This window comes from Sesamum indicum, linkage group LG1, assembly GCF_000512975.1.
Source record: "Sesamum indicum cultivar Zhongzhi No. 13 linkage group LG1, S_indicum_v1.0, whole genome shotgun sequence".
NCBI lineage: Eukaryota > Viridiplantae > Streptophyta > Magnoliopsida > Lamiales > Pedaliaceae > Sesamum > Sesamum indicum.
Genome location: NC_026145.1, coordinates 8,570,065 through 8,590,358, shown reverse-complemented (window position 1 = coordinate 8,590,358; position 20,294 = coordinate 8,570,065). Strand labels below are relative to the sequence as shown.

General features: G+C 37.2%; 4 protein-coding genes across 7 annotated transcripts in view; 1 reads left to right on the top strand and 3 right to left on the bottom strand.

Annotated features, from left to right (window-relative positions):
• Nucleotides 1–2,114, bottom strand: part of LOC105161822 (E3 ubiquitin-protein ligase BRE1A) — a 2,823-nt gene extending 709 nt beyond the window's left edge. Inside the window, 1 exon segment of the mRNA XM_011079641.2 lies at nucleotides 1–2,114. This exon segment is cut by the window's left edge and continues 5 nt beyond it. Within this exon segment, the coding sequence (XP_011077943.2) occupies nucleotides 1–2,004 (2,004 nt within the window). The 5' untranslated portion in view covers nucleotides 2,005–2,114.
• Nucleotides 3,557–9,919, top strand: LOC105159270 (bZIP transcription factor 16). Its single transcript, XM_011076291.2, has 13 exons — nucleotides 3,557–3,970; nucleotides 4,469–4,584; nucleotides 4,668–4,721; nucleotides 4,802–4,876; nucleotides 5,771–5,860; nucleotides 5,965–6,024; nucleotides 6,141–6,310; nucleotides 6,762–6,816; nucleotides 8,083–8,119; nucleotides 8,206–8,495; nucleotides 8,897–8,974; nucleotides 9,057–9,182; nucleotides 9,440–9,919. The coding sequence occupies exons 2-13, from the start codon at nucleotides 4,510–4,512 to the stop codon at nucleotides 9,545–9,547; spliced, it is 1,218 nt and encodes a 405-aa protein (XP_011074593.1). The 5' UTR covers nucleotides 3,557–3,970; nucleotides 4,469–4,509; the 3' UTR covers nucleotides 9,548–9,919.
• Nucleotides 10,490–14,454, bottom strand: LOC105159257 (26S proteasome non-ATPase regulatory subunit 8 homolog A). Its single transcript, XM_011076265.2, has 6 exons — nucleotides 14,254–14,454; nucleotides 13,098–13,176; nucleotides 12,897–12,999; nucleotides 11,970–12,233; nucleotides 11,200–11,311; nucleotides 10,490–10,988 (listed from the first exon to the last, which is right to left on the bottom strand). Exons 1-6 carry the CDS (start codon nucleotides 14,356–14,358, stop codon nucleotides 10,848–10,850), a joined length of 804 nt encoding a protein of 267 aa, XP_011074567.1. The 5' UTR covers nucleotides 14,359–14,454; the 3' UTR covers nucleotides 10,490–10,847.
• Nucleotides 15,026–19,498, bottom strand: LOC105159235 (auxin response factor 9). Of its 4 annotated transcripts, none has more exons than XM_011076235.2 (15): nucleotides 19,108–19,498; nucleotides 18,914–18,993; nucleotides 18,649–18,767; nucleotides 18,387–18,482; nucleotides 18,141–18,197; nucleotides 17,891–18,043; nucleotides 17,685–17,769; nucleotides 17,388–17,478; nucleotides 17,122–17,286; nucleotides 16,907–17,020; nucleotides 16,733–16,805; nucleotides 16,490–16,643; nucleotides 15,962–16,395; nucleotides 15,645–15,832; nucleotides 15,026–15,564 (listed from the first exon to the last, which is right to left on the bottom strand). In XM_011076235.2, the coding sequence occupies exons 2-15, from the start codon at nucleotides 18,966–18,968 to the stop codon at nucleotides 15,459–15,461; spliced, it is 1,890 nt and encodes a 629-aa protein (XP_011074537.1). In that variant the 5' UTR covers nucleotides 18,969–18,993; nucleotides 19,108–19,498; the 3' UTR covers nucleotides 15,026–15,458. The 4 variants fall into 4 exon arrangements, with proteins under 4 accessions (XP_011074537.1, XP_011074547.1, XP_011074555.1 ...); XM_011076245.2 differs by having other exon boundaries at nucleotides 19,112–19,498; XM_011076253.2 differs by having other exon boundaries at nucleotides 18,914–19,041; nucleotides 19,163–19,498.

Genomic DNA, 20,294 nt, shown 5'->3' with positions numbered 1-20,294 from the left:
GACCGCCCACACTTGTCCTTTCTTAAAGCTCCTCTCCCTTCTATCCTTGTCAAAATCGTGAAACTCTGAATCCTCCACTGGCACTATCTCCAAATTACCCTTTTTCTTAGTGATAAGCCTCTGAACATCTGAATCCACATGATTCTTTGATGTTTTTCTTTTCACAGTATCCAAATTCCCATACTTAGAAACTCTTCGCCTTTCCCTCTTCTCCCTTATTTGTTCCATTTCCTTTTCCTCCTTGTTCCCACTCCCTGTCTCCTTCTCCACAAGAAATGCCTCCCTCATGTCCGCCATTTCCTTTCCCTTCTCGTTCCCATCCTCCTTCTCCTTCTCCACCAGCAATACATCCCTCATGTCCTCCATTTCCTTCTCCACAGGCAATACCTCCAAATTACCTTCTTCTGATGATCTATCCCTCTCCATCTCCGAATTTTGAAGATTCTTCGATGTTCGTTTGACAACTTCCAAATTCCTATCCTTTGATACTCTCCGACTATATGTCTTCTCCCTCAAGCTCACCATTTCCTTTTCCTTATTCTCCTCCTCCTTCTCCTCTTTACTCCCCTCCTCCTCTGTCTCCTTGTCTTTCCCCTTCTCCTTCTCCCTCTCTTCACCTCTCTCCTTCCCGTCCTCCTTCTCCCTGTTCTCATCCCTCTCCTCTTTCTCCTTCTCACTCTCCTCTTCCTTCTCATTTTCTCCCTCCTTTTCCTTTGGCTTCAACTGCTCAGCATTAACTTCCTTCTGTTTCATTGCCAACTTTCGATCACCCAGCTTCTTCTTCTTCTTGACCAACATCTGCATTTCAGACAATGTCATAGTCTCTTCTTCCCTAGCTTTTGCTCTCTTGGTTCTCTCGCTTTCCACTGTCTCAACCCCACCACTCTTAGATGCCTTCTCGACCCCATGTCTCACCTTCCCCCCAACTCTCCTCAACCTCAATTCATTTATTACACCTGTATCCCTACTCCCTCGATATCCACCTCCATCCTGCACTACCAAATTTTCCACTTTTCTCAGCTTCAATCCATCATTACCACGGCCATCACGTTCTCCAGACTTTTGAAATTTCTCCACTCTCTTCAACTTAAAATCCTTCAGTAGACCATCATCGTCATCAGCCACTCTCTTCAACTTCAAATCCTTCAATAGACCATCATCATCATCAATCACTTTTCTCGCCATTTTCATCCTCGATCTCTCTAAAACCTCCCCCACACTACTGATTTTCCTCTTCACCCCCAAACCACATTTCTCCACAATCCCCAAATTACCACCTTTAGCAACCCTCTCACGAATCCTGGTGCTCACCCTTGTCTGCCCTGCTTCACTCCCCTCATTCATCTCAATATGTCCCCCATTATTACTATCCTCCTCGACCTCCGTCGCCCTAAAAGTCTTTTTACACCTAGGACACATCAAATTATGCCCCAAATACTTCCGCCCAAACTGATGCAACAACCGACAAGTCGAACACGCCGTCCAAAATGTCTCCGCCGACCCCTCCATCCCCAACCCCACCTCCTCAGCAGCTTTCGACTGCATAGCAATCCTAAGCCTCAAGTCATACTCTTTCCGCCTAATCTTATCCGATAGCACCCGCGACGCCTCCGCCACCAACTTAAACGCCTCCTCCGACGCCACAAACGGGTTTTTATCGGGGTGCAGGGCCAACGCCAGCTTCTTGTACTGCTTCTTAATTGTATTGATGTGTGAAAACGGCTCCACCTGCAGAATCTTGTAGTAGTCCGGAGTTGAATTCTGAGCGCCGGAGCTGCTCCCGGAACCTGGCTTGGCGGCGGTGCGGAGAATTTTGAAGGCAGTGAGCATTTCCGACAGGCCGTCAAGGGATGGATGGAGCTTGTGCGCGCGCTTAGCATACTTCACGGCGGATTTAAGGTTCCCCGAAGTGTATTTTTCCTCTGCTAAGGTCTTGAGGCGGAGAGCTTCCTCTTCGGGCCGGGCCAGGTCAATTGAGCCCGCTTTCTCGTCTTCGTCCGACATTTTCTGCGGAGGTAGAGCGAGAATGAGAGAGTGGGGGAGATGGCGGAGGAAGGGTTTTCGCGGTCGAAGAAGTCAGGTTCTGATACTGATACCACCTCTGTATGTATGCCTCTTTTTTTGCTCTTTTTCTATTTGCCGCTATTGCAATTTTGCCCCAAGTGAGGTTCCCTGCTCTTTACTGTTATTCCAATTAGGCCCATAGGTTTTATAGTATTACAATCTGCTCCCCAAGCTTTATACAATTTATGAGATTTTTTTTGGATTAATTTTAGGACAAATTACGATAAATTCCTTTTAAATTTGATATAATTATAAATATTTTTTTATTATTTAAAAACTATAATTACTTCTAATATATGATGAATTTGTATAATCCTTAAGATGAATATTTTGAATTATTAATTTTATCTTTACTATATTTTTTTAATTTTTTAAGTATATGAAAAAATACGAACGAGGTAGATGAAAAAATTTTTAAAAATAAAAAATTATCCACTTAATCTCAAAAAATTAATTTTTTTAAAATAAATAAAATTATGATTTATAGTCAAGAATAGCATTTTGATTAGTATACAATAAAAAATTAATGAAATTGGATTAATTGTTAGACGATCATTAATATCAGGAAATATTAATAATTTTTTAAATAATAATAAGAGTATTTATAATTGTATTAAATTTCATTAGAGCTCATTGTAAATTTATCCAGAATTTTATTTGATATATGAATAAATATGGTCTGAATAGGGGAAAAAAACAAAAAAAAAATGAAAAAGAGAAAAACCTAATTTAACGTTAAATCACAGCCCACAACATATTGTACTATGCCATTGAGGTTTAATTTGAGCAGCTCAATTAACATCACGTGACTATAAAATATAAAATTACTATTTCGATCCTATTGATATGAGTATTTATCTAATTTAGTAATTGATATTTTTCTACTTTAAGAATAAACAATTTATTATAAATCTTAATAATTGATATATATATATATATATTATAATTAATTCCCGTAAAAAAATAATAATTGCACCATCATCTCTTGTGATTTGATATAATTATATCTAAATTTTTTATAATTTAAAAAATTACATCTATTATGCCTGACCACTGTTCGTTCTTACAAATAAATCCTCTCGTTAGTGAATATTTATCAAATTTATTTGACCTGCAATTAGTAAAAAGATAATCGGAGTAACATGAATTTTTGTTTTTTTTTTTTTGCTAAAATCAATAAATTTAATGAATTCTAACTAATTAAAAAATATATTTATTAAATAAAAATAAATATCGAAAGCATTTACATATAATTTTTTAAATTACAAGAAATCTATATATCATTATACGAAATATCGGGAGAGGACATTAAATTATCAAAACAAATATATATATATATATATATATATATATTCCAGCTACCCTTGAACAAATCCCAATTGTCAATGGTTAATCCGAACAGGATACGGGTCCAGACCCAAATTAAATTCGGGTCAGTGCATTATAGCAATGCCAATTTAATTAAGGTCCTGATCTGTATTAACCTTATGACATGTGATCCGACCCACAAACTAGACCCGGCATCAACGACTGAATCACAACCGTCGAACAGTCCACGACTCGCATGATCCAATCATCAGCCAGTCGAATCCACGGTGGACACCACATCGGCTCTCCCCCTCTTTCTCTGCAAATCCTCGGGACAACGACGCGGCCATGTCGACGATCCCAGGAACAAAGCCCTAACTTTCTCTCTCTTGCTCTTATCCCAGTCATTCACACAAAACTTACAGAAATCCCTGAAATTGACCCATTTTTGTTGCTCAATCTCTGTTTCGGAGGGAATTTGTTTGATTGCAAAGTTATTTGAATTTGTGTTTGTAGTTAAGGGGAGCGGTGTGGTGGTTGGGCTGTTGTGCAGCTTAATTCTGGATTGTATTTGCTGAGATAGGCTTCATTCATTGCGGTATCATTTTTGTATTGTTAGAGAAGATTTTTTTAATTTTTGTCTTTAGGTTTTATAAACTCTATAATTCTGCTGATTTATGTGCATTGCGATGGAAACGTTTTGAGCTTTAAGTACTTTTTGTATTCTTGTATTTTGTTCACTGGGTAAAGTTCATCCTTCATGTAGTATGTATTTATTGAATATTTGATTTCCCAGTTCAAAAGCTCTTGCTGGAGTTTATGTTTAGAGGATATTAATAAAAGAAAAAAGAAGCATAAAAGAGATTTTGTCAGGTCTTGTTGATTTGATGATCGAATATGCCCCCAGTGTTATTTTTATCAGAGAATTTGAGTAGGGTGAATTCTTTTTTCAATTTAAGAGCTCTGCTTATGCGTCATTACTTATTGCAATTATCGCGCCTGCAGAGTCTATTTATGCGTCGTTCTGTCTTTTTCTCAATGATGTTAACTTTTTGATACAAGGATTAGATTATATTTACAATATGGCTGTCAACAGGATGATCAAAGTTACATTGGAGGAGGCCTTGTAGCTTAAATATGGGAAATAGTGAAGCGGATAAATCCTCTAAGGAGGGGAAAGAAGCAAAGGAGCCAAAAACTCCTCCCCCACAGGTGAATTGTGTGTAGACTTCTGATTCATGATATTATGTTTTGCTATTCCATAATTGAAAATGTTTCATTTTGGGAATTCTCAGGAGCAGAATTCAGCAGCTTCTGGTGCAGCTGCTGCAGATTGGACTGGGTTTCAGGTTAAGAGTTTCTGAAAGAGTTCCACCTTGCTTTCCCTCGATGACACTGGAATATTATTTATTGGGTGTATATAGTGCAGGCGTATTCTCCGATACCTCCACATGGATTCTTGGCTTCAAGTGCACAGGCACACCCCTACATGTGGGGAGTTCAGGTATAAACATTTTGCATTTCTGTGATCCATTATTAGCATGAATTACCCCTTTACCTTCTGAAGTTGAAAATGTTAGCAAACAAAATGATAAATCTAAAAGAACCAATTGCAATGATCTATATTGTGACTGGTTGATAGTTGAAGTAGCTTGATATTGCTGAACCCTAGCTCGGTTTTCTGCTTGTTATGAACATGGCTAGATTCATAATTGGGGTACTTTTTACTTAGATTTGTAAATTGTACTGTGTTTTATATCCTAATGTTAAAGTTAAGGCATCCAAAATAAATATTTATTCTTCTGAAAGATGGTAGAATGCAGGAAGCTAGGAAAAATTGTACATCTTATGGGTGATTAAATAGTATCAAAGAGAAGCTGGAGTTGCCTGATGTGAAAAGTTCAGAATATCAGGACCCCTGGGTGATACTCTATCTCACCTGAAACTAACTTTACAGGGACTCTTTCTCTAGGGGTTTAGGGGTCAGAGGATTATTAAGAATGAAGACTTCACGACTTAGGGTTGATATAATGTTTTAAAAAGATGGACTCAACCAGTGTTAAGAAAATTAGAGGAAAGTATGACTTGAGCTATAGTATCTACTGAAAAGAAAGAAAATGAGAAAAGAAAAAAATAACAATCCACATTTGGAGTCAATCCAAATATTGAGGTAGTTTTCAACTATAATCTTATAGCAGGAATTTGACTTCTTTTAGACACAAAATACATCCAATCACTGGAAGTTGATCCAGCAGTTAGTATGTGAAGCACATCCATCTTGCATACTTTAGTCTCCTTATTAATGAGGTTGTTTGACTGTTATCCTGCAAAATTTTGGTTGATTAAATGTTATGAGTCTAAATTTTTGGCTGACTTTCTTATATTCTGCACATTGCAGCAATTTATTCCACCCTATGGGACCCCACCGCATCCTTATGTTGCCATGTACCCCCATGGAGGGATATATGCACATCCAACTTTGGCTCCGGTATGTTCTCAGTAAATTTTGTGTTTAATCTCTATTCTCAGATCTTTTTCTTTTCTATAAACTCCCCTAACTTTTTACATCTTTCTGCCTTTAAATTATACCAGGGATCTTATCCTTTCAGTCCCTTTGCTATGCCTTCTCCAAATGGTGTTGCTGAAGCCTCTGTGAGTCATTGCAGCACTTGCATTTACTTTCGTCCTTTCATACATTTTCCTTGATTTTGTACTTATCATTAATTTCCCATGAACTAATTGGGGAAAAATCATAATCTTACATGTAGGGTAACACCCCTGGAAATATGGAGGTGGATGGCAAGTCATCTGAGGGGAAGGAAAAACTGCCTGTCAAAAGATCCAAGCGAAGTTTGGGCAGTTTAAATATGATCACCGGGAAGAATAATGAAAGTGGAAAAACACTGGGTTCATCTGCAAATGGTGTGTGTTCTAAAAGGTGTGTTAGTAAAGTGAAAAGATGCAAATGACTTATGTATATACTTTTACTAGCAGTATATGAAGGTGCAGTTGTAAATTAAATATGCTCCCTCGTCATCTTTGCAAATTTTTTAAATCTGTCTTTGATATAAAACAGTTTTGTGCTATTCATAGTTTTTTCATGTCATCTGAAGCTCTTAAGAATTTTTTAAATAGTAAGAGTATACTTTTTGTTTATTTTTATTCTTTTCCTCCCTTGTTTTTAATTCCTTGACCTAATAAATAATCCCATTGGTGTTGCTTCTCCTATTCAGTCATCTTCTAATTGCTTACCCAAATAATTTGGTGGATGAAACTACATTCTGTTTATTTGTGTTAATCATTTTCTGGAAACATAAAGCTGTCTCAGGTTTGTGTGAGTTGCTAACACATTCCATAACTCATTAATGAATTTGCTGTTTAATTTGCAGCGCTGAGAGTGCAAGTGAAGGTTCATGTGAAGGAAGTGATATAAATTCTCAAAATGTAAGTTTTACACAGTGCACTTTTACATGTGTGTTACAGATAATATCCCATGCATGAAAATTATGCAAAGTTTTATCTATCCATCTACACATAATGGTTGTACATTTAAGAGATACTTCCTGCAAAATTTTACTTTGTTGGAATTGAGACTTGGATTAACAATTAGTTGGATATCTGTAGTTTGGCTTCTTCCTGAACAGGTATCCAAATTCCTTTTGGATTCAGTTAAAAATAAGTATTTTCTTTTCAAAGTACAGAAGATAATGAATATTGACCATAAACACTGTTTGAAGTATAATTTTCAATAAGCAGTAGAGATATCCACCTAAATCTCCATACTGAAAATGTTGAAACTGGTGAATTAAATGTATAATTAATATGTATAACATTTGAAATCAGCTGGTATCTGGAACAAACACAGCACTTATAGAAGATTTTCACATTTTATGGAAAGTAGTACCATCTAGTTGTTCTTATGAAATCTAGCTATCTGGTTGTCTCATGATGTTTGAATCACCTTATTAAGTAAAGTTGCTAGATGCTATCACAGTATACCTATATGACAGGAGATTCACCTAAAATTCTATCTTTGTTGATTTCACATAATTGAAAATTTGGATTACACGGAAGCATGATTATTGAAAATGAAAAAGAATATATTGAAAAAAGAACATACAGATGTTAGCATCAGACACTAGGCAAGTTGTGTGGTTTTCTGAGTGATGCTTTTCTTCTCTTCTGGAATGGAGAGAGCAAAAGACAAAAAGGAAATTGCAGATCTTAAAAAATAAATCCTAATACAACCCCAGCTGTCCCGGTATTATGTCATTTTGATTATGTATGTAACATTCATATTGCTGCAAAGCATAGTAGTCAGAGTCGCAAAATCTTGAGGATATATTTCACATTCATGTGTTGTTGTTCAGCATAGTAGTCATAACTAATTACTAGCAAGTGTGACTTCTTTTTCAATTTAAAAATATAGAGCATATAGAACCTATGGGTGAAAAAGCAGAATGTGGGGAAACAGATTGTTCCTATGCAAACTTGGTCTCTCCTTGCTAACGCTATTGAGGTTTGTAGAGACGAGAAGAAAACTGAATGGTTGAATATGTATGCTCTTGGAATTTGTATCAAACGATTGCTCTTTTCCTTCGCAAGGTTACTCTGGGATCTTTGGCAAGATAACGGACATGAAATGCAACTAACAGCTAAATGCCATCTTTTCTTTCCTGCTTCTTAACTTTGCCTGTCACATTTTGACAGGAGTCACCAAGAAAATCCGGTAGCCATCAGGATTCAGGTTGGATTCCAGGAGTTCTAGTTTATTCAAGTCTCAATCTAGTTTGTGCATTTTGTTCTGAACCTTGTTATAATGTTTTGCTGCAGATGAGCCATCTCAGAATGGTCATGCTGCTCATAGTTCCCAGAATGGAGGGTCAGCTACACCACATTCGGTGGTAAATCAGACTATGGCTATCATGCCCATAACAGCAGCAGGGGTGGTGGGTGGTTTTCCTGGTCCCACCACTAACTTAAATATTGGCATGGATTACTGGGCTGCCACCCCAACATCTGCCGCTCCTGCAATGCATGGGAAGGTGCCCTCTACTCCAGTTCAAGGAGGAATTGTCCCCACTGGATCACGGGATGGCGTACAGTCACAGCTTTGGATACAGGTTTCTCTTTCTCTTTTATTCACATAATAGTAACAATTTTCCATTTCATTTTATTTCATTGGAATAGCATTGGGAAGTAGAATTGCCATCCAGTATTCAGATTTGGTTTTCTGAATGATTCTTGCTTGACTAGTTTGATGGGTAATTTGGTCTAGTGGTATGATGACCTTAAGGTGAGAAGATGTGAACATGACAAACAGATTCCAGTTATCTCCAGTCTGAGCAAAGGCAAACTTTTTCTCTTGTTTATGTTGAGATTAGCATGTAATGTGTCTCATCAACTGAGAATCTCCAGCCCAATAGTTCTACAGTCTATATCCGTGCGTGAAGAAGAAATATTCTGGGTTACATTTAATCTCATTTAGTGACCATGACCACCTATATATTTCCTGTAAATTCAGGATGAAAGGGAACTTAAAAGACAGAGAAGAAAGCAGTCAAACAGGGAATCTGCTCGCCGGTCCAGATTGCGCAAGCAGGTAGTTAACTGTTAGTTCCCTTTTGTTGCATCTTTATTGAACAGGCACCAGGCTAAGGCACAGTATTTCTGTGGGGATTCAGGCAGAATGTGATGAACTGGCCCGCCGTGCTGAAACTTTGAAAGAAGAAAATGCTTCCCTCAGGGCAGAACTGGCTCATATAAGGGGCGAGTATGAGCACCTCCTCGCGCAGAATGCATCTCTTAAGGTATAATGGGTACTTGATCAAGCTCCTGATGTTGCTTGGCATTTGCTTGGTGCTAGTTATCCTTATAACGATTGGGCTACTTACTATCGTTACTTTTGGGGTTCATTTAGCAAAGTATAATATTCACCTGTATGCATAATTCTTTGTTGCTCGGTTATCCTATACTAAAGTCCCCAAAGGGACTAGGATATACCATTCTGGTGGGCATTTTTATGACAAAAATTCTACTGGCAAGTCACTGGGGTTTGATCTTGCAGGAGAGGCTTGGTGAACTTCCTCGACAAGAGGATCCAAGGTGCGGTCAGGATGATCGACACTCAGGTGATGATGCTCAACACCTTGGCCAAGCAGATCACACAGAGTAGCCAATGAGTTTTTGGCATGGGGGCTGCTAACTGAGTTACATGGCTTAACGTAACTTCTAGTGACAGAAAACCTCTGATTCACATTAGTATTTTAGTCAACAAAATTAATCAAATCTTACCGTTTCAGTCTTAGGATGTGTGTGTCAAATACTACTTATTGTTGTCATTTTGAGCAATCTTTTATCGCCTAGGAGTAGAGATGGTACGTAGAGCGGGTAAGATGGCTCTATATCCCTCTTAAAATGGGATATTTTGCCTTAATTTATGACATATAGCATTTTGCTGAATATGATCTGGGTGGACATGGTACTGTCATCCGTGTTTATATTTGGAAATTGCTCTGCAGCACTAATGCTTTTTACATTCATATTACACGTGCTTTTGGTCTGCTGCATTTCCTGGGTAACATTTCAGTAACTTTCTGTAAGTTGGACAAAAATATAGATCCGCTGCAGCAATTAAATTGACCTCAGTGAATTGTCCAAATTGTTTGGTAACTTTGGAATGATGAATTTTAAATTCTAATAAGAATTTCTAAAATTTATTTGGATAGTTTTAAATTAAAAAAAATCAGATATTCCACTTTAAATTTGAAAACAAAACATTGATGGATTTCAAATTCGTCATTTGAACTTATTTTGCCAAATTCAAATATATCAATCCAAATATAATCTTAATTAATACAAGATTAAAATATAAATTTAAGAAGTCATAACTAATTAATTTGTTTAAATTTTCTTCTCATAATAGAAAATTGTAAAAGGTAACTTTCAAATTATGGAGTGGGTCTAACAAGTATAAAACCAGGTCCTATCTCGAATTCATAAGACCCTCAACGGACCGATCCCACATTTCCACAAACCCAAATTCTGTCCAACCCAGGAACCCTGAATCTTCAAATTACCAAATATCTAACCAAATCCTGGAATTTAAATTCAATGGTAAAATAACACCAACTCAATATTTTCACTAGCAACTTCCTTATATACTTCATAGAGACATTAAAGGGGCACGGAGCTCTTTTAGCTCCTCTTGGGACTAAAAGAGGTATTCTTGGGCAAAATAAGAAGGCAGCTGATCAATGGTACCACAGTTTGAAGAATTAATTAAAGCAAATGTAGTACTTCCAGCCAGCCAGTTCTGAAAATGACCGAGTGAATACACAGTGATTTTCTTCATCAACTATGAAATAATTTCCATCACCATTATCCTGCTAGTTAAGAAACCTCCATGAAAGCAACACCACTTGAGAAGATTAAAAACAGAAGGAAGAACAAATATTAGGGGGAAGGCACATCCGTTACACAATTCGCTCCAACTCTCTTGCGTAACTGAGTGTCTGGTTGATCAGCTGCAAAGATGGGATCTCCTTGCAAGGTACTGATTCTTTAGCTCTTTGGAAAAAGACAGACCCGTTCTTGATCTCCCACTCAGGGTGCTCCTGCAATTTCCCAATATCAAAATGATTTTAAATGCTCTGATATTCAAATAGCAAGAAGATAATAGTGAAAAAAACTTTAAATCCAAGTGGGAGGTACTCCTATACAAATCCCGTAAAATCACCAGTAAAGTGAGATGTGCATGGAAGGACAAAGGGATTAAGCAGGGTGAGTAGCAAGTAGGGAAAAGAAACAAAGTATGAGAAGTTTTACCTCATTAATATATTCAAGTAATTCTTTGTCTGAAGAAAATAGCAGCATTTGCCGAGCATCATTCAATGAAAGAGAGTCATAAGCCTTTTCACTGCATCCAGCTATCTCATCTCTACCAATGACAGCCAAATAAACAAGTCCGAACCAGGTCAAGAACGTGTTTTAGCACATTGAGAGAAGGCAGCATGATTTGGCAATTTAAGTCAATGACTGATATAAATTTGTTTAACCAATGAGCCCAAAAGTTACAGCTAAAAGAAGAGAAGAAAAAATCTAAAGAGATGTTTAGGTGAAAAAACTAGGACAGAAAGTTGAAAGGCAAAGCAGAAATCTCGAAGCAATTCAGACTAATCAACCAACCTTTTATAACATAAATGCATGCTTATGAGATACTCTCTTACTTGAATTTCTATTTCCTGCCCTTTTACATGTCAGAGTAATGCAGTGAAAGGGAAGAGAGTTACAAAATCTAATCAGAAAAATACCATGCACACACTGTTCTAATCATACCTTGCAGTAATCACACAGCATGAATTATAAGAGACGACCCTTATTTCAGGTCAAATAAACCCTGGCACAAATGCTAAACAGGTGAAGGACCTAGAGTAAAGCCAGTTCACGTCTTTTAAATTGGGAAAAAGTAGAAGCTAGTCTGAACATTGTGGCAACATTAACTTGAACCACCAAGAGAAGTGATCTACATATAAAGGAACAGTTATATGTGTATAATGTTGATCGTACAGCAGTGAGAACCAACATAAAACTTATACCTGACTGTCTTGGCTAGTAAGTCCATGAAATAAACATATGTTTCATGAGGTACAGTCTGTCTAGCACTCAACACGCGGTTATAAGCTCCTTCCATGAAGGATTGCTCCAGTTCAACTGCATGCTTGATACAAGGATTATCCAAAGCACTAGGAGAAAGTAACTCCAACTCAGTGTGGAATTCAGCAATTCTGTTTTGCACTAGGAGCCTCAGGAGGTTAAGACCTAAAATGGGATACTCCTGGGGGGACGGTGGGAGACGACCACTGCTCAATCACATGAAATAAGAACGGTCATAAACATTGTCTTTTCACCAAATATGCAACTCTAAAGCAAATATAATCAAATGGTCTTCTATGAGAGAAACCAGCATAATAATACAATATGATCGATGATATCTGATACAGCAAAATGGCATAGTAATTCATATAATCCAAGCTTGTATCCTGATGGGTATAAGAGAATTTACATGTCAAAAGTCTCTAGTCATCATTCAATGTTGACACTGTCCCCAAGCACTGTCTTCAGTCTTCACCTCAGAAAAACTAGTGTCCCAGTTCTTATTTGTTTTCAGAGAGAGGCTCAGTAAGAATAGTTAAATTGTGGTACAGTTTTCTACGGTTCAAGCAACACTAAATAAGCTAATGTGAAATTTAAATATACTTGAATCTTCTTTCTTCATACAAGCATTAGCAATTAGCCATATGTACTTGCACTGTGTAAAAAAGTATCATTCATAAAATGTTCTTCAAGGAGAAATAAAAACATGGTAACAAGACTAAACGAAGTTTGTAGAAGTAAACATATATAATCAAATGTGGAACAAGATCTTGAACAACAAATATGAACACAATTCCCAGCCTTTTCTTGGCAACAGTAGTAGTCAATACAACACATTGAAAGAGCAACTACTAGACATGGATAATTACCGAGAATCTGTATAGTAAGGCTTCAGTTGGAAAAAGTCCCTCTCAAAAGCATCCTGGTCCTCAGTCTTCACACTGAGAACAACTGCATGCTCATATATGTCCCCTGAAAATGGTCAAATTTAGGGAAAGGAAGAAAATACCCTCAAAGGTAATAATAAGAACTATCAAAAAGATATCACACAGTTAAAAATTAGTATTTACTTGCTAGTGTTAATTCATGGATGGCATTTGGTGTTTCTTCAAATAATGGAGGTAAACTCTTGAAACCCGTCAGTAAAACCTACAAGAACAAGTATATAATCAGTAGCAGCATACACCAACAGACATCAATCTCAAGTTAGGTTTCAAACATTTATAACTTTCCCATACAAACAGAACAAAGTTCAACTCACACATCCACCAAGTCGAGACTAGTAGCTAAGAAACCAACAAAACAGAATCCATAGTCCACACTAATCTAGGTCAACTACATGGATTCTGAGTTTTCTCATCTTCTCTACCATAGCCCTTCTTCAGGCCTAAATTGAAAAAGATCAAATACTACCTCCCTCTCAGAGACTTCTTTCTTTCCTCTAAGTCATTTATCACGAAACCAAACTTAAACATTTCCCATTTGAGCATATAGAATTACTAACTTCTCAAATGACCACAGAGAACCATGTCCTAGTTCTCAGTAATTATTTTCATCAATTTTGGTTGCAGAGACTTTCTTTCCATTCCATTAGTTCATTTACAATAAGAAAATTTTTAAGCATCCACTTTTTGCTCCTCCACCATTTCCCTTTATCCCCATGTCTCCAGAGGACAAGAAACAAAGGCTGACAAGAACTTTCGGCACCTAAATATCATATGATTAGGAGTTTTTTGAGTTAGATTTAATTAAGTGCCAGCTCAAATACAGAAGGACTTATCGAACAAACCCCATTTTCTTTTCTATGATTTCTGGCATAAGCCATCTACTTCCTTCAAACTTGAAGCCGTGGACTTCACTCCACCTCTCAGAAAAACTCGAAATTGCCTCTTCAATTTCACAGATTCATAATGGCACTATCAAAAATGAAAAACAAGTCAAATCTACGGATCTAAATTCCTCCGCACATCTTACCAACAATTCTTATTACTGGACAGGTAAATATGTCGTGAACGGCACATAACTCGATTCCCTATCAGTCATTTCAACTTATCCAAAATCCAAATACGTATAAAACGAAGAGAAAAACTAGGGCTTTCAATCAGGTAACACTATTTAATCACAGTATATCACAACGGATAAGAGCGAGCAGTTAACGATCTCCAGTTTCAATAAACCATTAACGGAAAACAAATATTATGAATTTCTGAGAAATTGAGGCCGTACCTTGAGCTGGGAGAGTAGGCTGGTACAAGTATCAAAATCCTTCCGTACAAATGCCGCTTTGAATCGCTCGAAGACTTGCGACACCTCGGTGATTTTCGGATCCATCTCTCTCTCTCTCTCTCTTACTTTCTCTCTCTACTTCTGTATTTTCCCCAAAATTTCTGAGGGTTTTTCCTCGATGACTCAAGGTTATGCTCTGCTTTCTGCACAAGAAAGGGAGCTGAATTACAGTAAATGGATCCGAATCGGGTTGGTGGAGCATTCACATTTCTGACCCGTGTTTGATTGAGCAAGAAAGACTGCTTGGCCCAATATGATTTTGTGCTTCCAAATTCGGCCCAAAATTTGGATTTTAATCTGCTCAGGCCCATAATATCTTTCATATACCCATTATTCAGACCTTCACTTAACTAAACTTAATCTTATGCTGATTGTATAATGTTATTTTTTAAAAAAATAATGTTTAAAATTCAAATATTAATTTTTATTTGATTTTTTATAGCTAAATTATTTAATATTGCATATTTTCCTAGAATAGCCTAATTGATGAAATAGTGGGCTTGTCCCTAGGAAAAAATATTAAGACTATTTTAATTAAAAAATTTAATATACACGTCATAAAAATTACTATCACCTGACGTCTACGTGTATATGTGAAATAAAATAAAAGATAGTCCAATACCATCTCAGAAAAGTGGAACATTAGTGAAACTCAACAGTCAAGAGGACAATCAGTTCAGACAAATCGAGTCACCTCAGAGAGACATAACAATACAGATGAAGAAAATTTATGCACATCCATGAAAATCAGCATCAACAGTACTCTTTTGCTTGAATGAACCATTACAGATTCACATGCAAGAAAAGCCTCTAATTTCAGTACCAGAAATCAGACACAGGTATATTTACATGTAGAGGATGAGACGGTCTTAGTCTCGTCCCGATTACACCAGGAACACCCCCCCTAATATGAACAGAATCTAAAGCCTACTTGGATAGTTGCCCTGATAATCGTCCATCAAAGTATTCGCAAAACTAGTCTCTATGATTATTAAGCGGATAAACTAAGGGTCGTCCCGCCACAAACCAAATAGTGTTCACGCAATTTCCAGCAGAACAAAACTGGCTCCGTTTCTTGAAAACGAAAATAGACTTCAAACAAGGAAAAGAGGTATAACGAAAGGGAAGCAGCAGACAAGATTGATTTAGTCTTCACATTCTGCAGATGGTAAGGGGAGCTTGCTTCCTTTCATTTTCTTCACGTCCTGGTTAGAACAGATGAAAATTCTTCGAACCATGTTGCAGAATTCTCTGCACAAAGATTGTACATTGTCAAGCACATGAACGAACTAGTTTAAAATGATGATTTCAATCAAATGTCATCTACTTACGGCCATGGATCGTCTCCCACAAGCATCGTATCTCCTTCATCGTCTGTAAAGACGATTTCCCATTTATTTCGGGGCCGTAGCTCTCCCTTAATTTCGAACATTTCTTCAAGTTCGGTTATAAGCTCATCATACCCGTTCAATGTGGTCAAGTCCACTGCACGACCAACTGCAACCCCATGCATTTGTACCTTATTTGTGCCAAATACACAAATTCGGTTAATTTGTCGTTCAAGGCAATTATTATTTCTCAGTTACTGTTGTAACCTTTATTAAGAAAATAAGATCCAAATTCAACCTTTGAGTGACTCATCAAATACCTTGGTGCGACTTCTGGTGGAGTGACTCTGTCGGCTCTGAACATCCTTTGTTGGAACTTGCAACTGGCCTTTCTTCGGTGGTTCTTTTGAATCCCTCGAAACACTAGATTTCTGCTCCAAATCACCTGATAACAGCACACTTGGAATATATACTTCAGCATCTTGTGGTGCATCGGCTGGTTTTAGAGAAGCGTTCTCATGAGGAGGCACTAGTGAAGGACTGTTCAAGTCGACCCCGAACAATCTGCATGTTGCAACGGTATCTGATTTACTTTCCTTCTGGCAAGGAACAGGGCTATTACTCAGTTTTGCCGAGTTTGGAGCCGACTGGTTTGAAATAACAGACAAAGCTGATGCACTTCTGTTTTCTTCCGTCTCATCAGCAATCAGATTTGGAGAAGCATTTACACGAGGTGAAGATTGCCATCCTGCCTCTACAGTCATTGTAATAACAAATAAACTAGCTCTAAATTATTGACCCAAAAGGAGAATGCACAAAAGAAAAGTATTTTGAATGCCAAATCCAACCAGAAACTGGGATTTCAACACGAGGACGGGGTCTCTTATGCTTCATTGTTGGTGGCTGAACCAGGCTGGTGGGGACAGACACTGAAAATGGTTCTATCTCCCAAGGAGAAACCCTTTCTGGTCTTGGAATGGATGCAGGTTCATCCCATTGGACCTAGGAATATTGGGAGAAATGGGAAAAAATTTCAGTCTTTGAATAGTAACGTTGAGATGCCAGCAAAGGATATTAGCAAATACACTGACCTTCAAAGATCGCCATTTAGAATCTTCCCAGTGAGGAGAAATATCCTCCACCCCAACAATTGTACCTGAAAACCTGATTGCTCAGGAAATGAATAGAGAAATCTTAGCAATTCAGGCTGCCATTTTCTGAAAGGAGAATGAGTAAAAGAATCAGCTAATGTATACTGAAAAAACCTCCTCTCGGGAGAATCCTCCCCCTCAAAGCGCATCGTGAATCTCATCCCAACTCCAAATTTGCGGCTAACAGCTTCTAGATATTTGTTCAGTCCTATGATGAACTGACTTGTTCTATAAGGTTCAAAAGTGCATATACAAGATTATAATCCGAAAATGTCTGGCCATGGAGAAACCTCATCCAGGTAGCATAAAAGGAGAACAATACATCAAACCTTGGCTTGTAATAAACAACAAACAGAGTTCGAGTTAAAACAGCATGAGATGCCGTTGCAAGCACTCCCAGGTGCATGCTCTGACTTGAAATCACCGACGATGGCATTGAACTCTGTTGATGAGCATGGCGCCTAACCCCGACACGTAACTCCCCACTCTCTCCCCTAAAAAACAATAAAGTTGTGCAATGTCAAGTTTGAATACGGAAACAACATTTTTGAGAGACATCATATATCATGGGGTTGTGTAAGTGAAGCATTGGTACCTAAGAAACACAAAAGAATCCCCAGCAACTAGTCTCTTTGAAGTAACAAATGTACTCCATCCCGTTGTGAGCAAATGCCTTCGAGGCTGACCTGTTTTATGTGCATTGGTTACATGTCAACTACCAGGCAAGGAACTTACGTATCTTATTTATCATATATTTGACCACTCACATGCCCCATTTATTGGCGTTCATTGTTAACCAATTCTTTCATATTAGATTGATAAATCTATAACAAGATCTAGAGAAAACAAATTATTTCATATTAGAAAAGTAAATATATACACATAAGGTCACCTCGAAATATGTGCTTAAAATGCCATTCAATCCCATGCAGATCCATGGCTATCAGTTCCTGAGTTGGCGTCTGCTGGGTCATATCCTGATGCACAAAACAGCCATGATGAAAATACGACGAAAGTTATTCAGAAAAAACAAGTACATATGGACCCAAGGGATGAAATTAGAAAAGATGAGCATCAAGGAGAAAAACGGAATCATACCAATGAAGGGAGGCACTCGTTAGCATGCTTCCTAAGGACTGAGAATCCACCATGGGTGCTTGTATCAGAGGCTGTCAACACCTTGCAAAATGAGTGAACTACAGGTCTAGGGGGCTCATCGGGGGCGTCATCAGGACTTGTTGGTTCAGGTTGCTAAAAATAGTTTAACCATAAAAATTCAATTATGAACTAAGAAAGAATCAGCATTATTTTCCTAAAGTAAAATCAGGAAGACTACATAAATTCTTACATCTGCTTCAGGCATCAAAGTAATTTGTGCATAAACTTCATCAGTATCTTGTTCGGCCTACATAGGAGAAATTTTCACAAGTTACTCACTCTTCAACTTCTAATTACAACTGTACTTCTTTAATTGTGAAGCCAAACAGAGTGAATCAATCAAGAACACCCCAATTTCCTGCAACTTCATCATAGTATTCACTAGTTTCAGAAATCATACTAAAAACTAGAAAAATGAACTAGAATGGGAGCATACCAGTAGCTGAATGTCAAAAACACGACAAAGAATCTTTGGGGGCAGATTGAACATTGGTTTCCTCTGATTCAGTTCTTGATTGGTGGAAGCCTCCAACTAGAAAACAGCAAAAACAGCATATATTCAAACATCAAAGCAAACCCAAAAAGAATCCTACAACATGGAAATTCAAGAGCTTTTCCACACAAAGATCTGAACCAAAAATATCCTCCAAAATTCCATTTTTTCGAAAATTAAACAAGGTATTTCAACCAAAACTTACTTGCTCCATATGACCTTGTGGAAAATAGTAAACTCTTTCTCCAACTACTGGAACATCCACCAATGGACCTGCACAAGCCTTCCATAACTCCCCATACAACAGATCCTTCCTTCCACCTCCTTAAATTTCACGCCATAAAAATAAACAGCAAAATCACTTCCCAGAAGTAACTAAGAAAAGAAACACACTTCTGCACACACACACACACACAGCGGCCGAGGGGGTGGGGGGTGGTCAAGCACACATAGAAAGGGAGGCACATTACCTTCAGCTGAAAAACAGCTGTTCTGCTGCTGAGAAAAAGACCATCTATTTGCCATTACCACTCCAATTTTGCTTCTCTATCTGGAAAGAAGAACTGGGATCTTTTTTACCCTTAATCAAAGCTCGTATCTGAAGAAAGATTGAGAATACACCATGCATCACCCCATTAACACTACGCTAAATTCACTTACTTACATGCCTTAATTAAATTAACCACTGCAAATAACATAAACCCAGTAAAAATATCGACCAAAAACCACCGTAACCGTGGACTAAAACCCTCCGCCGTTACACAACCGCCGGAAAACCAGCTCTTCTTCAACAAACGAAGAGACTCCCGAGTAAAAAAAAAGAACCACCAAAGAAAAGATTTATCCTCTTCAAATTTCCTGCCTTCTTTCTCACTCTGGGTAGGCAACGAACATCAAACTGAGGCGGCCAAGTGAGAGAAACGGCGTTGCGGGATTCCAAGAAACAGCTTTAATAGACGCCTTGATTTGTTACTCTCTCTCTCTACAACCGCATTTGTTTGGTTGTCTCCTTTTTCACTGCACTCACACACACCCACACACACTCTGTGCGTGCTTGTGTGTGTCTGTGTGTGGTTAGTAAATTCAATTAACTCAACTAACTATGATTAGTGATTTTAATCAGAATTGTTAAGGTTTGGTGACTGCATTTTCTACCCCAAAATTCCTTTTTCCTTATTTCTATTTTTTCCCTTTTTATTTCTCTCTTGTTTTTCATTTTTCTTTATTAAAATTAATTTTTGAAGGGTTTTTAGAGGGAATTTTATTTTTTCATAAACTATTTAAGCTTTTGTATTTTTTCTTTTTCATTTTTTTAAAAATTAAAAGATCGTACATTACTTTTTCAGCCAAAATAAAAAATAATAAATAATAAATTACATCAACACCCCATGAGGTAGGCCAAAATAAACAAACACTGCTTAATTTTTTTGTAAAATTACAGTTAAACCCCCTGCAAAAATATCATACTGATACCCCTCAATAGATATTCGTATAATCTAATCTAACCTCACGAAATGTCAACGTAATTTACCCATTAAATAAATAAAAGTTACTTTCATATATACTACAACTTTTTAGATGGCACTGATTAAAAAAATTGATAAATAAATAAATAAAATCGATCAATATATACAACTAACAATAATATTATCTCCGCAACTCATAAAACGTCTGAATTTTTATTTTTATATGCGCCAGAATATTTATCTCGAGTACTAAACATCGATTTGTTTCTTATTTAAGTTAAATCTTTCACACTCTTATAAATCTAAATAAAATAATAAAATAATTTTTTTATATTATATTATTAATTTATCTATATTATTATAAAGAAAATAAACACTATATACA

Excerpts from the sequence above, each read along its gene's own strand:
- LOC105159270 (XM_011076291.2), top strand. The coding sequence starts at position 4,510 with ATGGGAAATAGTGAAGCGGATAAATCCTCTAAGGAGGGGAAAGAAGCA. Across the intron at positions 5,861-5,964 it reads CACATCCAACTTTGGCTCCG|GGATCTTATCCTTTCAGTCC; the intron begins GTATGTTCTCAG and ends AAATTATACCAG. Across the intron at positions 8,496-8,896 it reads AGTCACAGCTTTGGATACAG|GATGAAAGGGAACTTAAAAG; the intron begins GTTTCTCTTTCT and ends CTGTAAATTCAG.
- LOC105159257 (XM_011076265.2), bottom strand. The coding sequence starts at position 14,358 with ATGGATCCGAAAATCACCGAGGTGTCGCAAGTCTTCGAGCGATTCAAA. Across the intron at positions 12,234-12,896 it reads CCTTACTATACAGATTCTCG|TGGTCGTCTCCCACCGTCCC; the intron begins GTAATTATCCAT and ends GTGATTGAGCAG. Across the intron at positions 11,312-11,969 it reads TTACTAGCCAAGACAGTCAG|AGATGAGATAGCTGGATGCA; the intron begins GTATAAGTTTTA and ends TGTCATTGGTAG.
- LOC105159235 (XM_011076231.2), bottom strand. The coding sequence starts at position 18,968 with ATGGCAAATAGATGGTCTTTTTCTCAGCAGCAGAACAGCTGTTTTTCA. Across the intron at positions 16,396-16,489 it reads TGTTGAAATCCCAGTTTCTG|AGGCAGGATGGCAATCTTCA; the intron begins GTTGGATTTGGC and ends CAATGACTGTAG. Across the intron at positions 15,565-15,644 it reads GTGGGAGACGATCCATGGCC|AGAATTCTGCAACATGGTTC; the intron begins GTAAGTAGATGA and ends ATCTTTGTGCAG.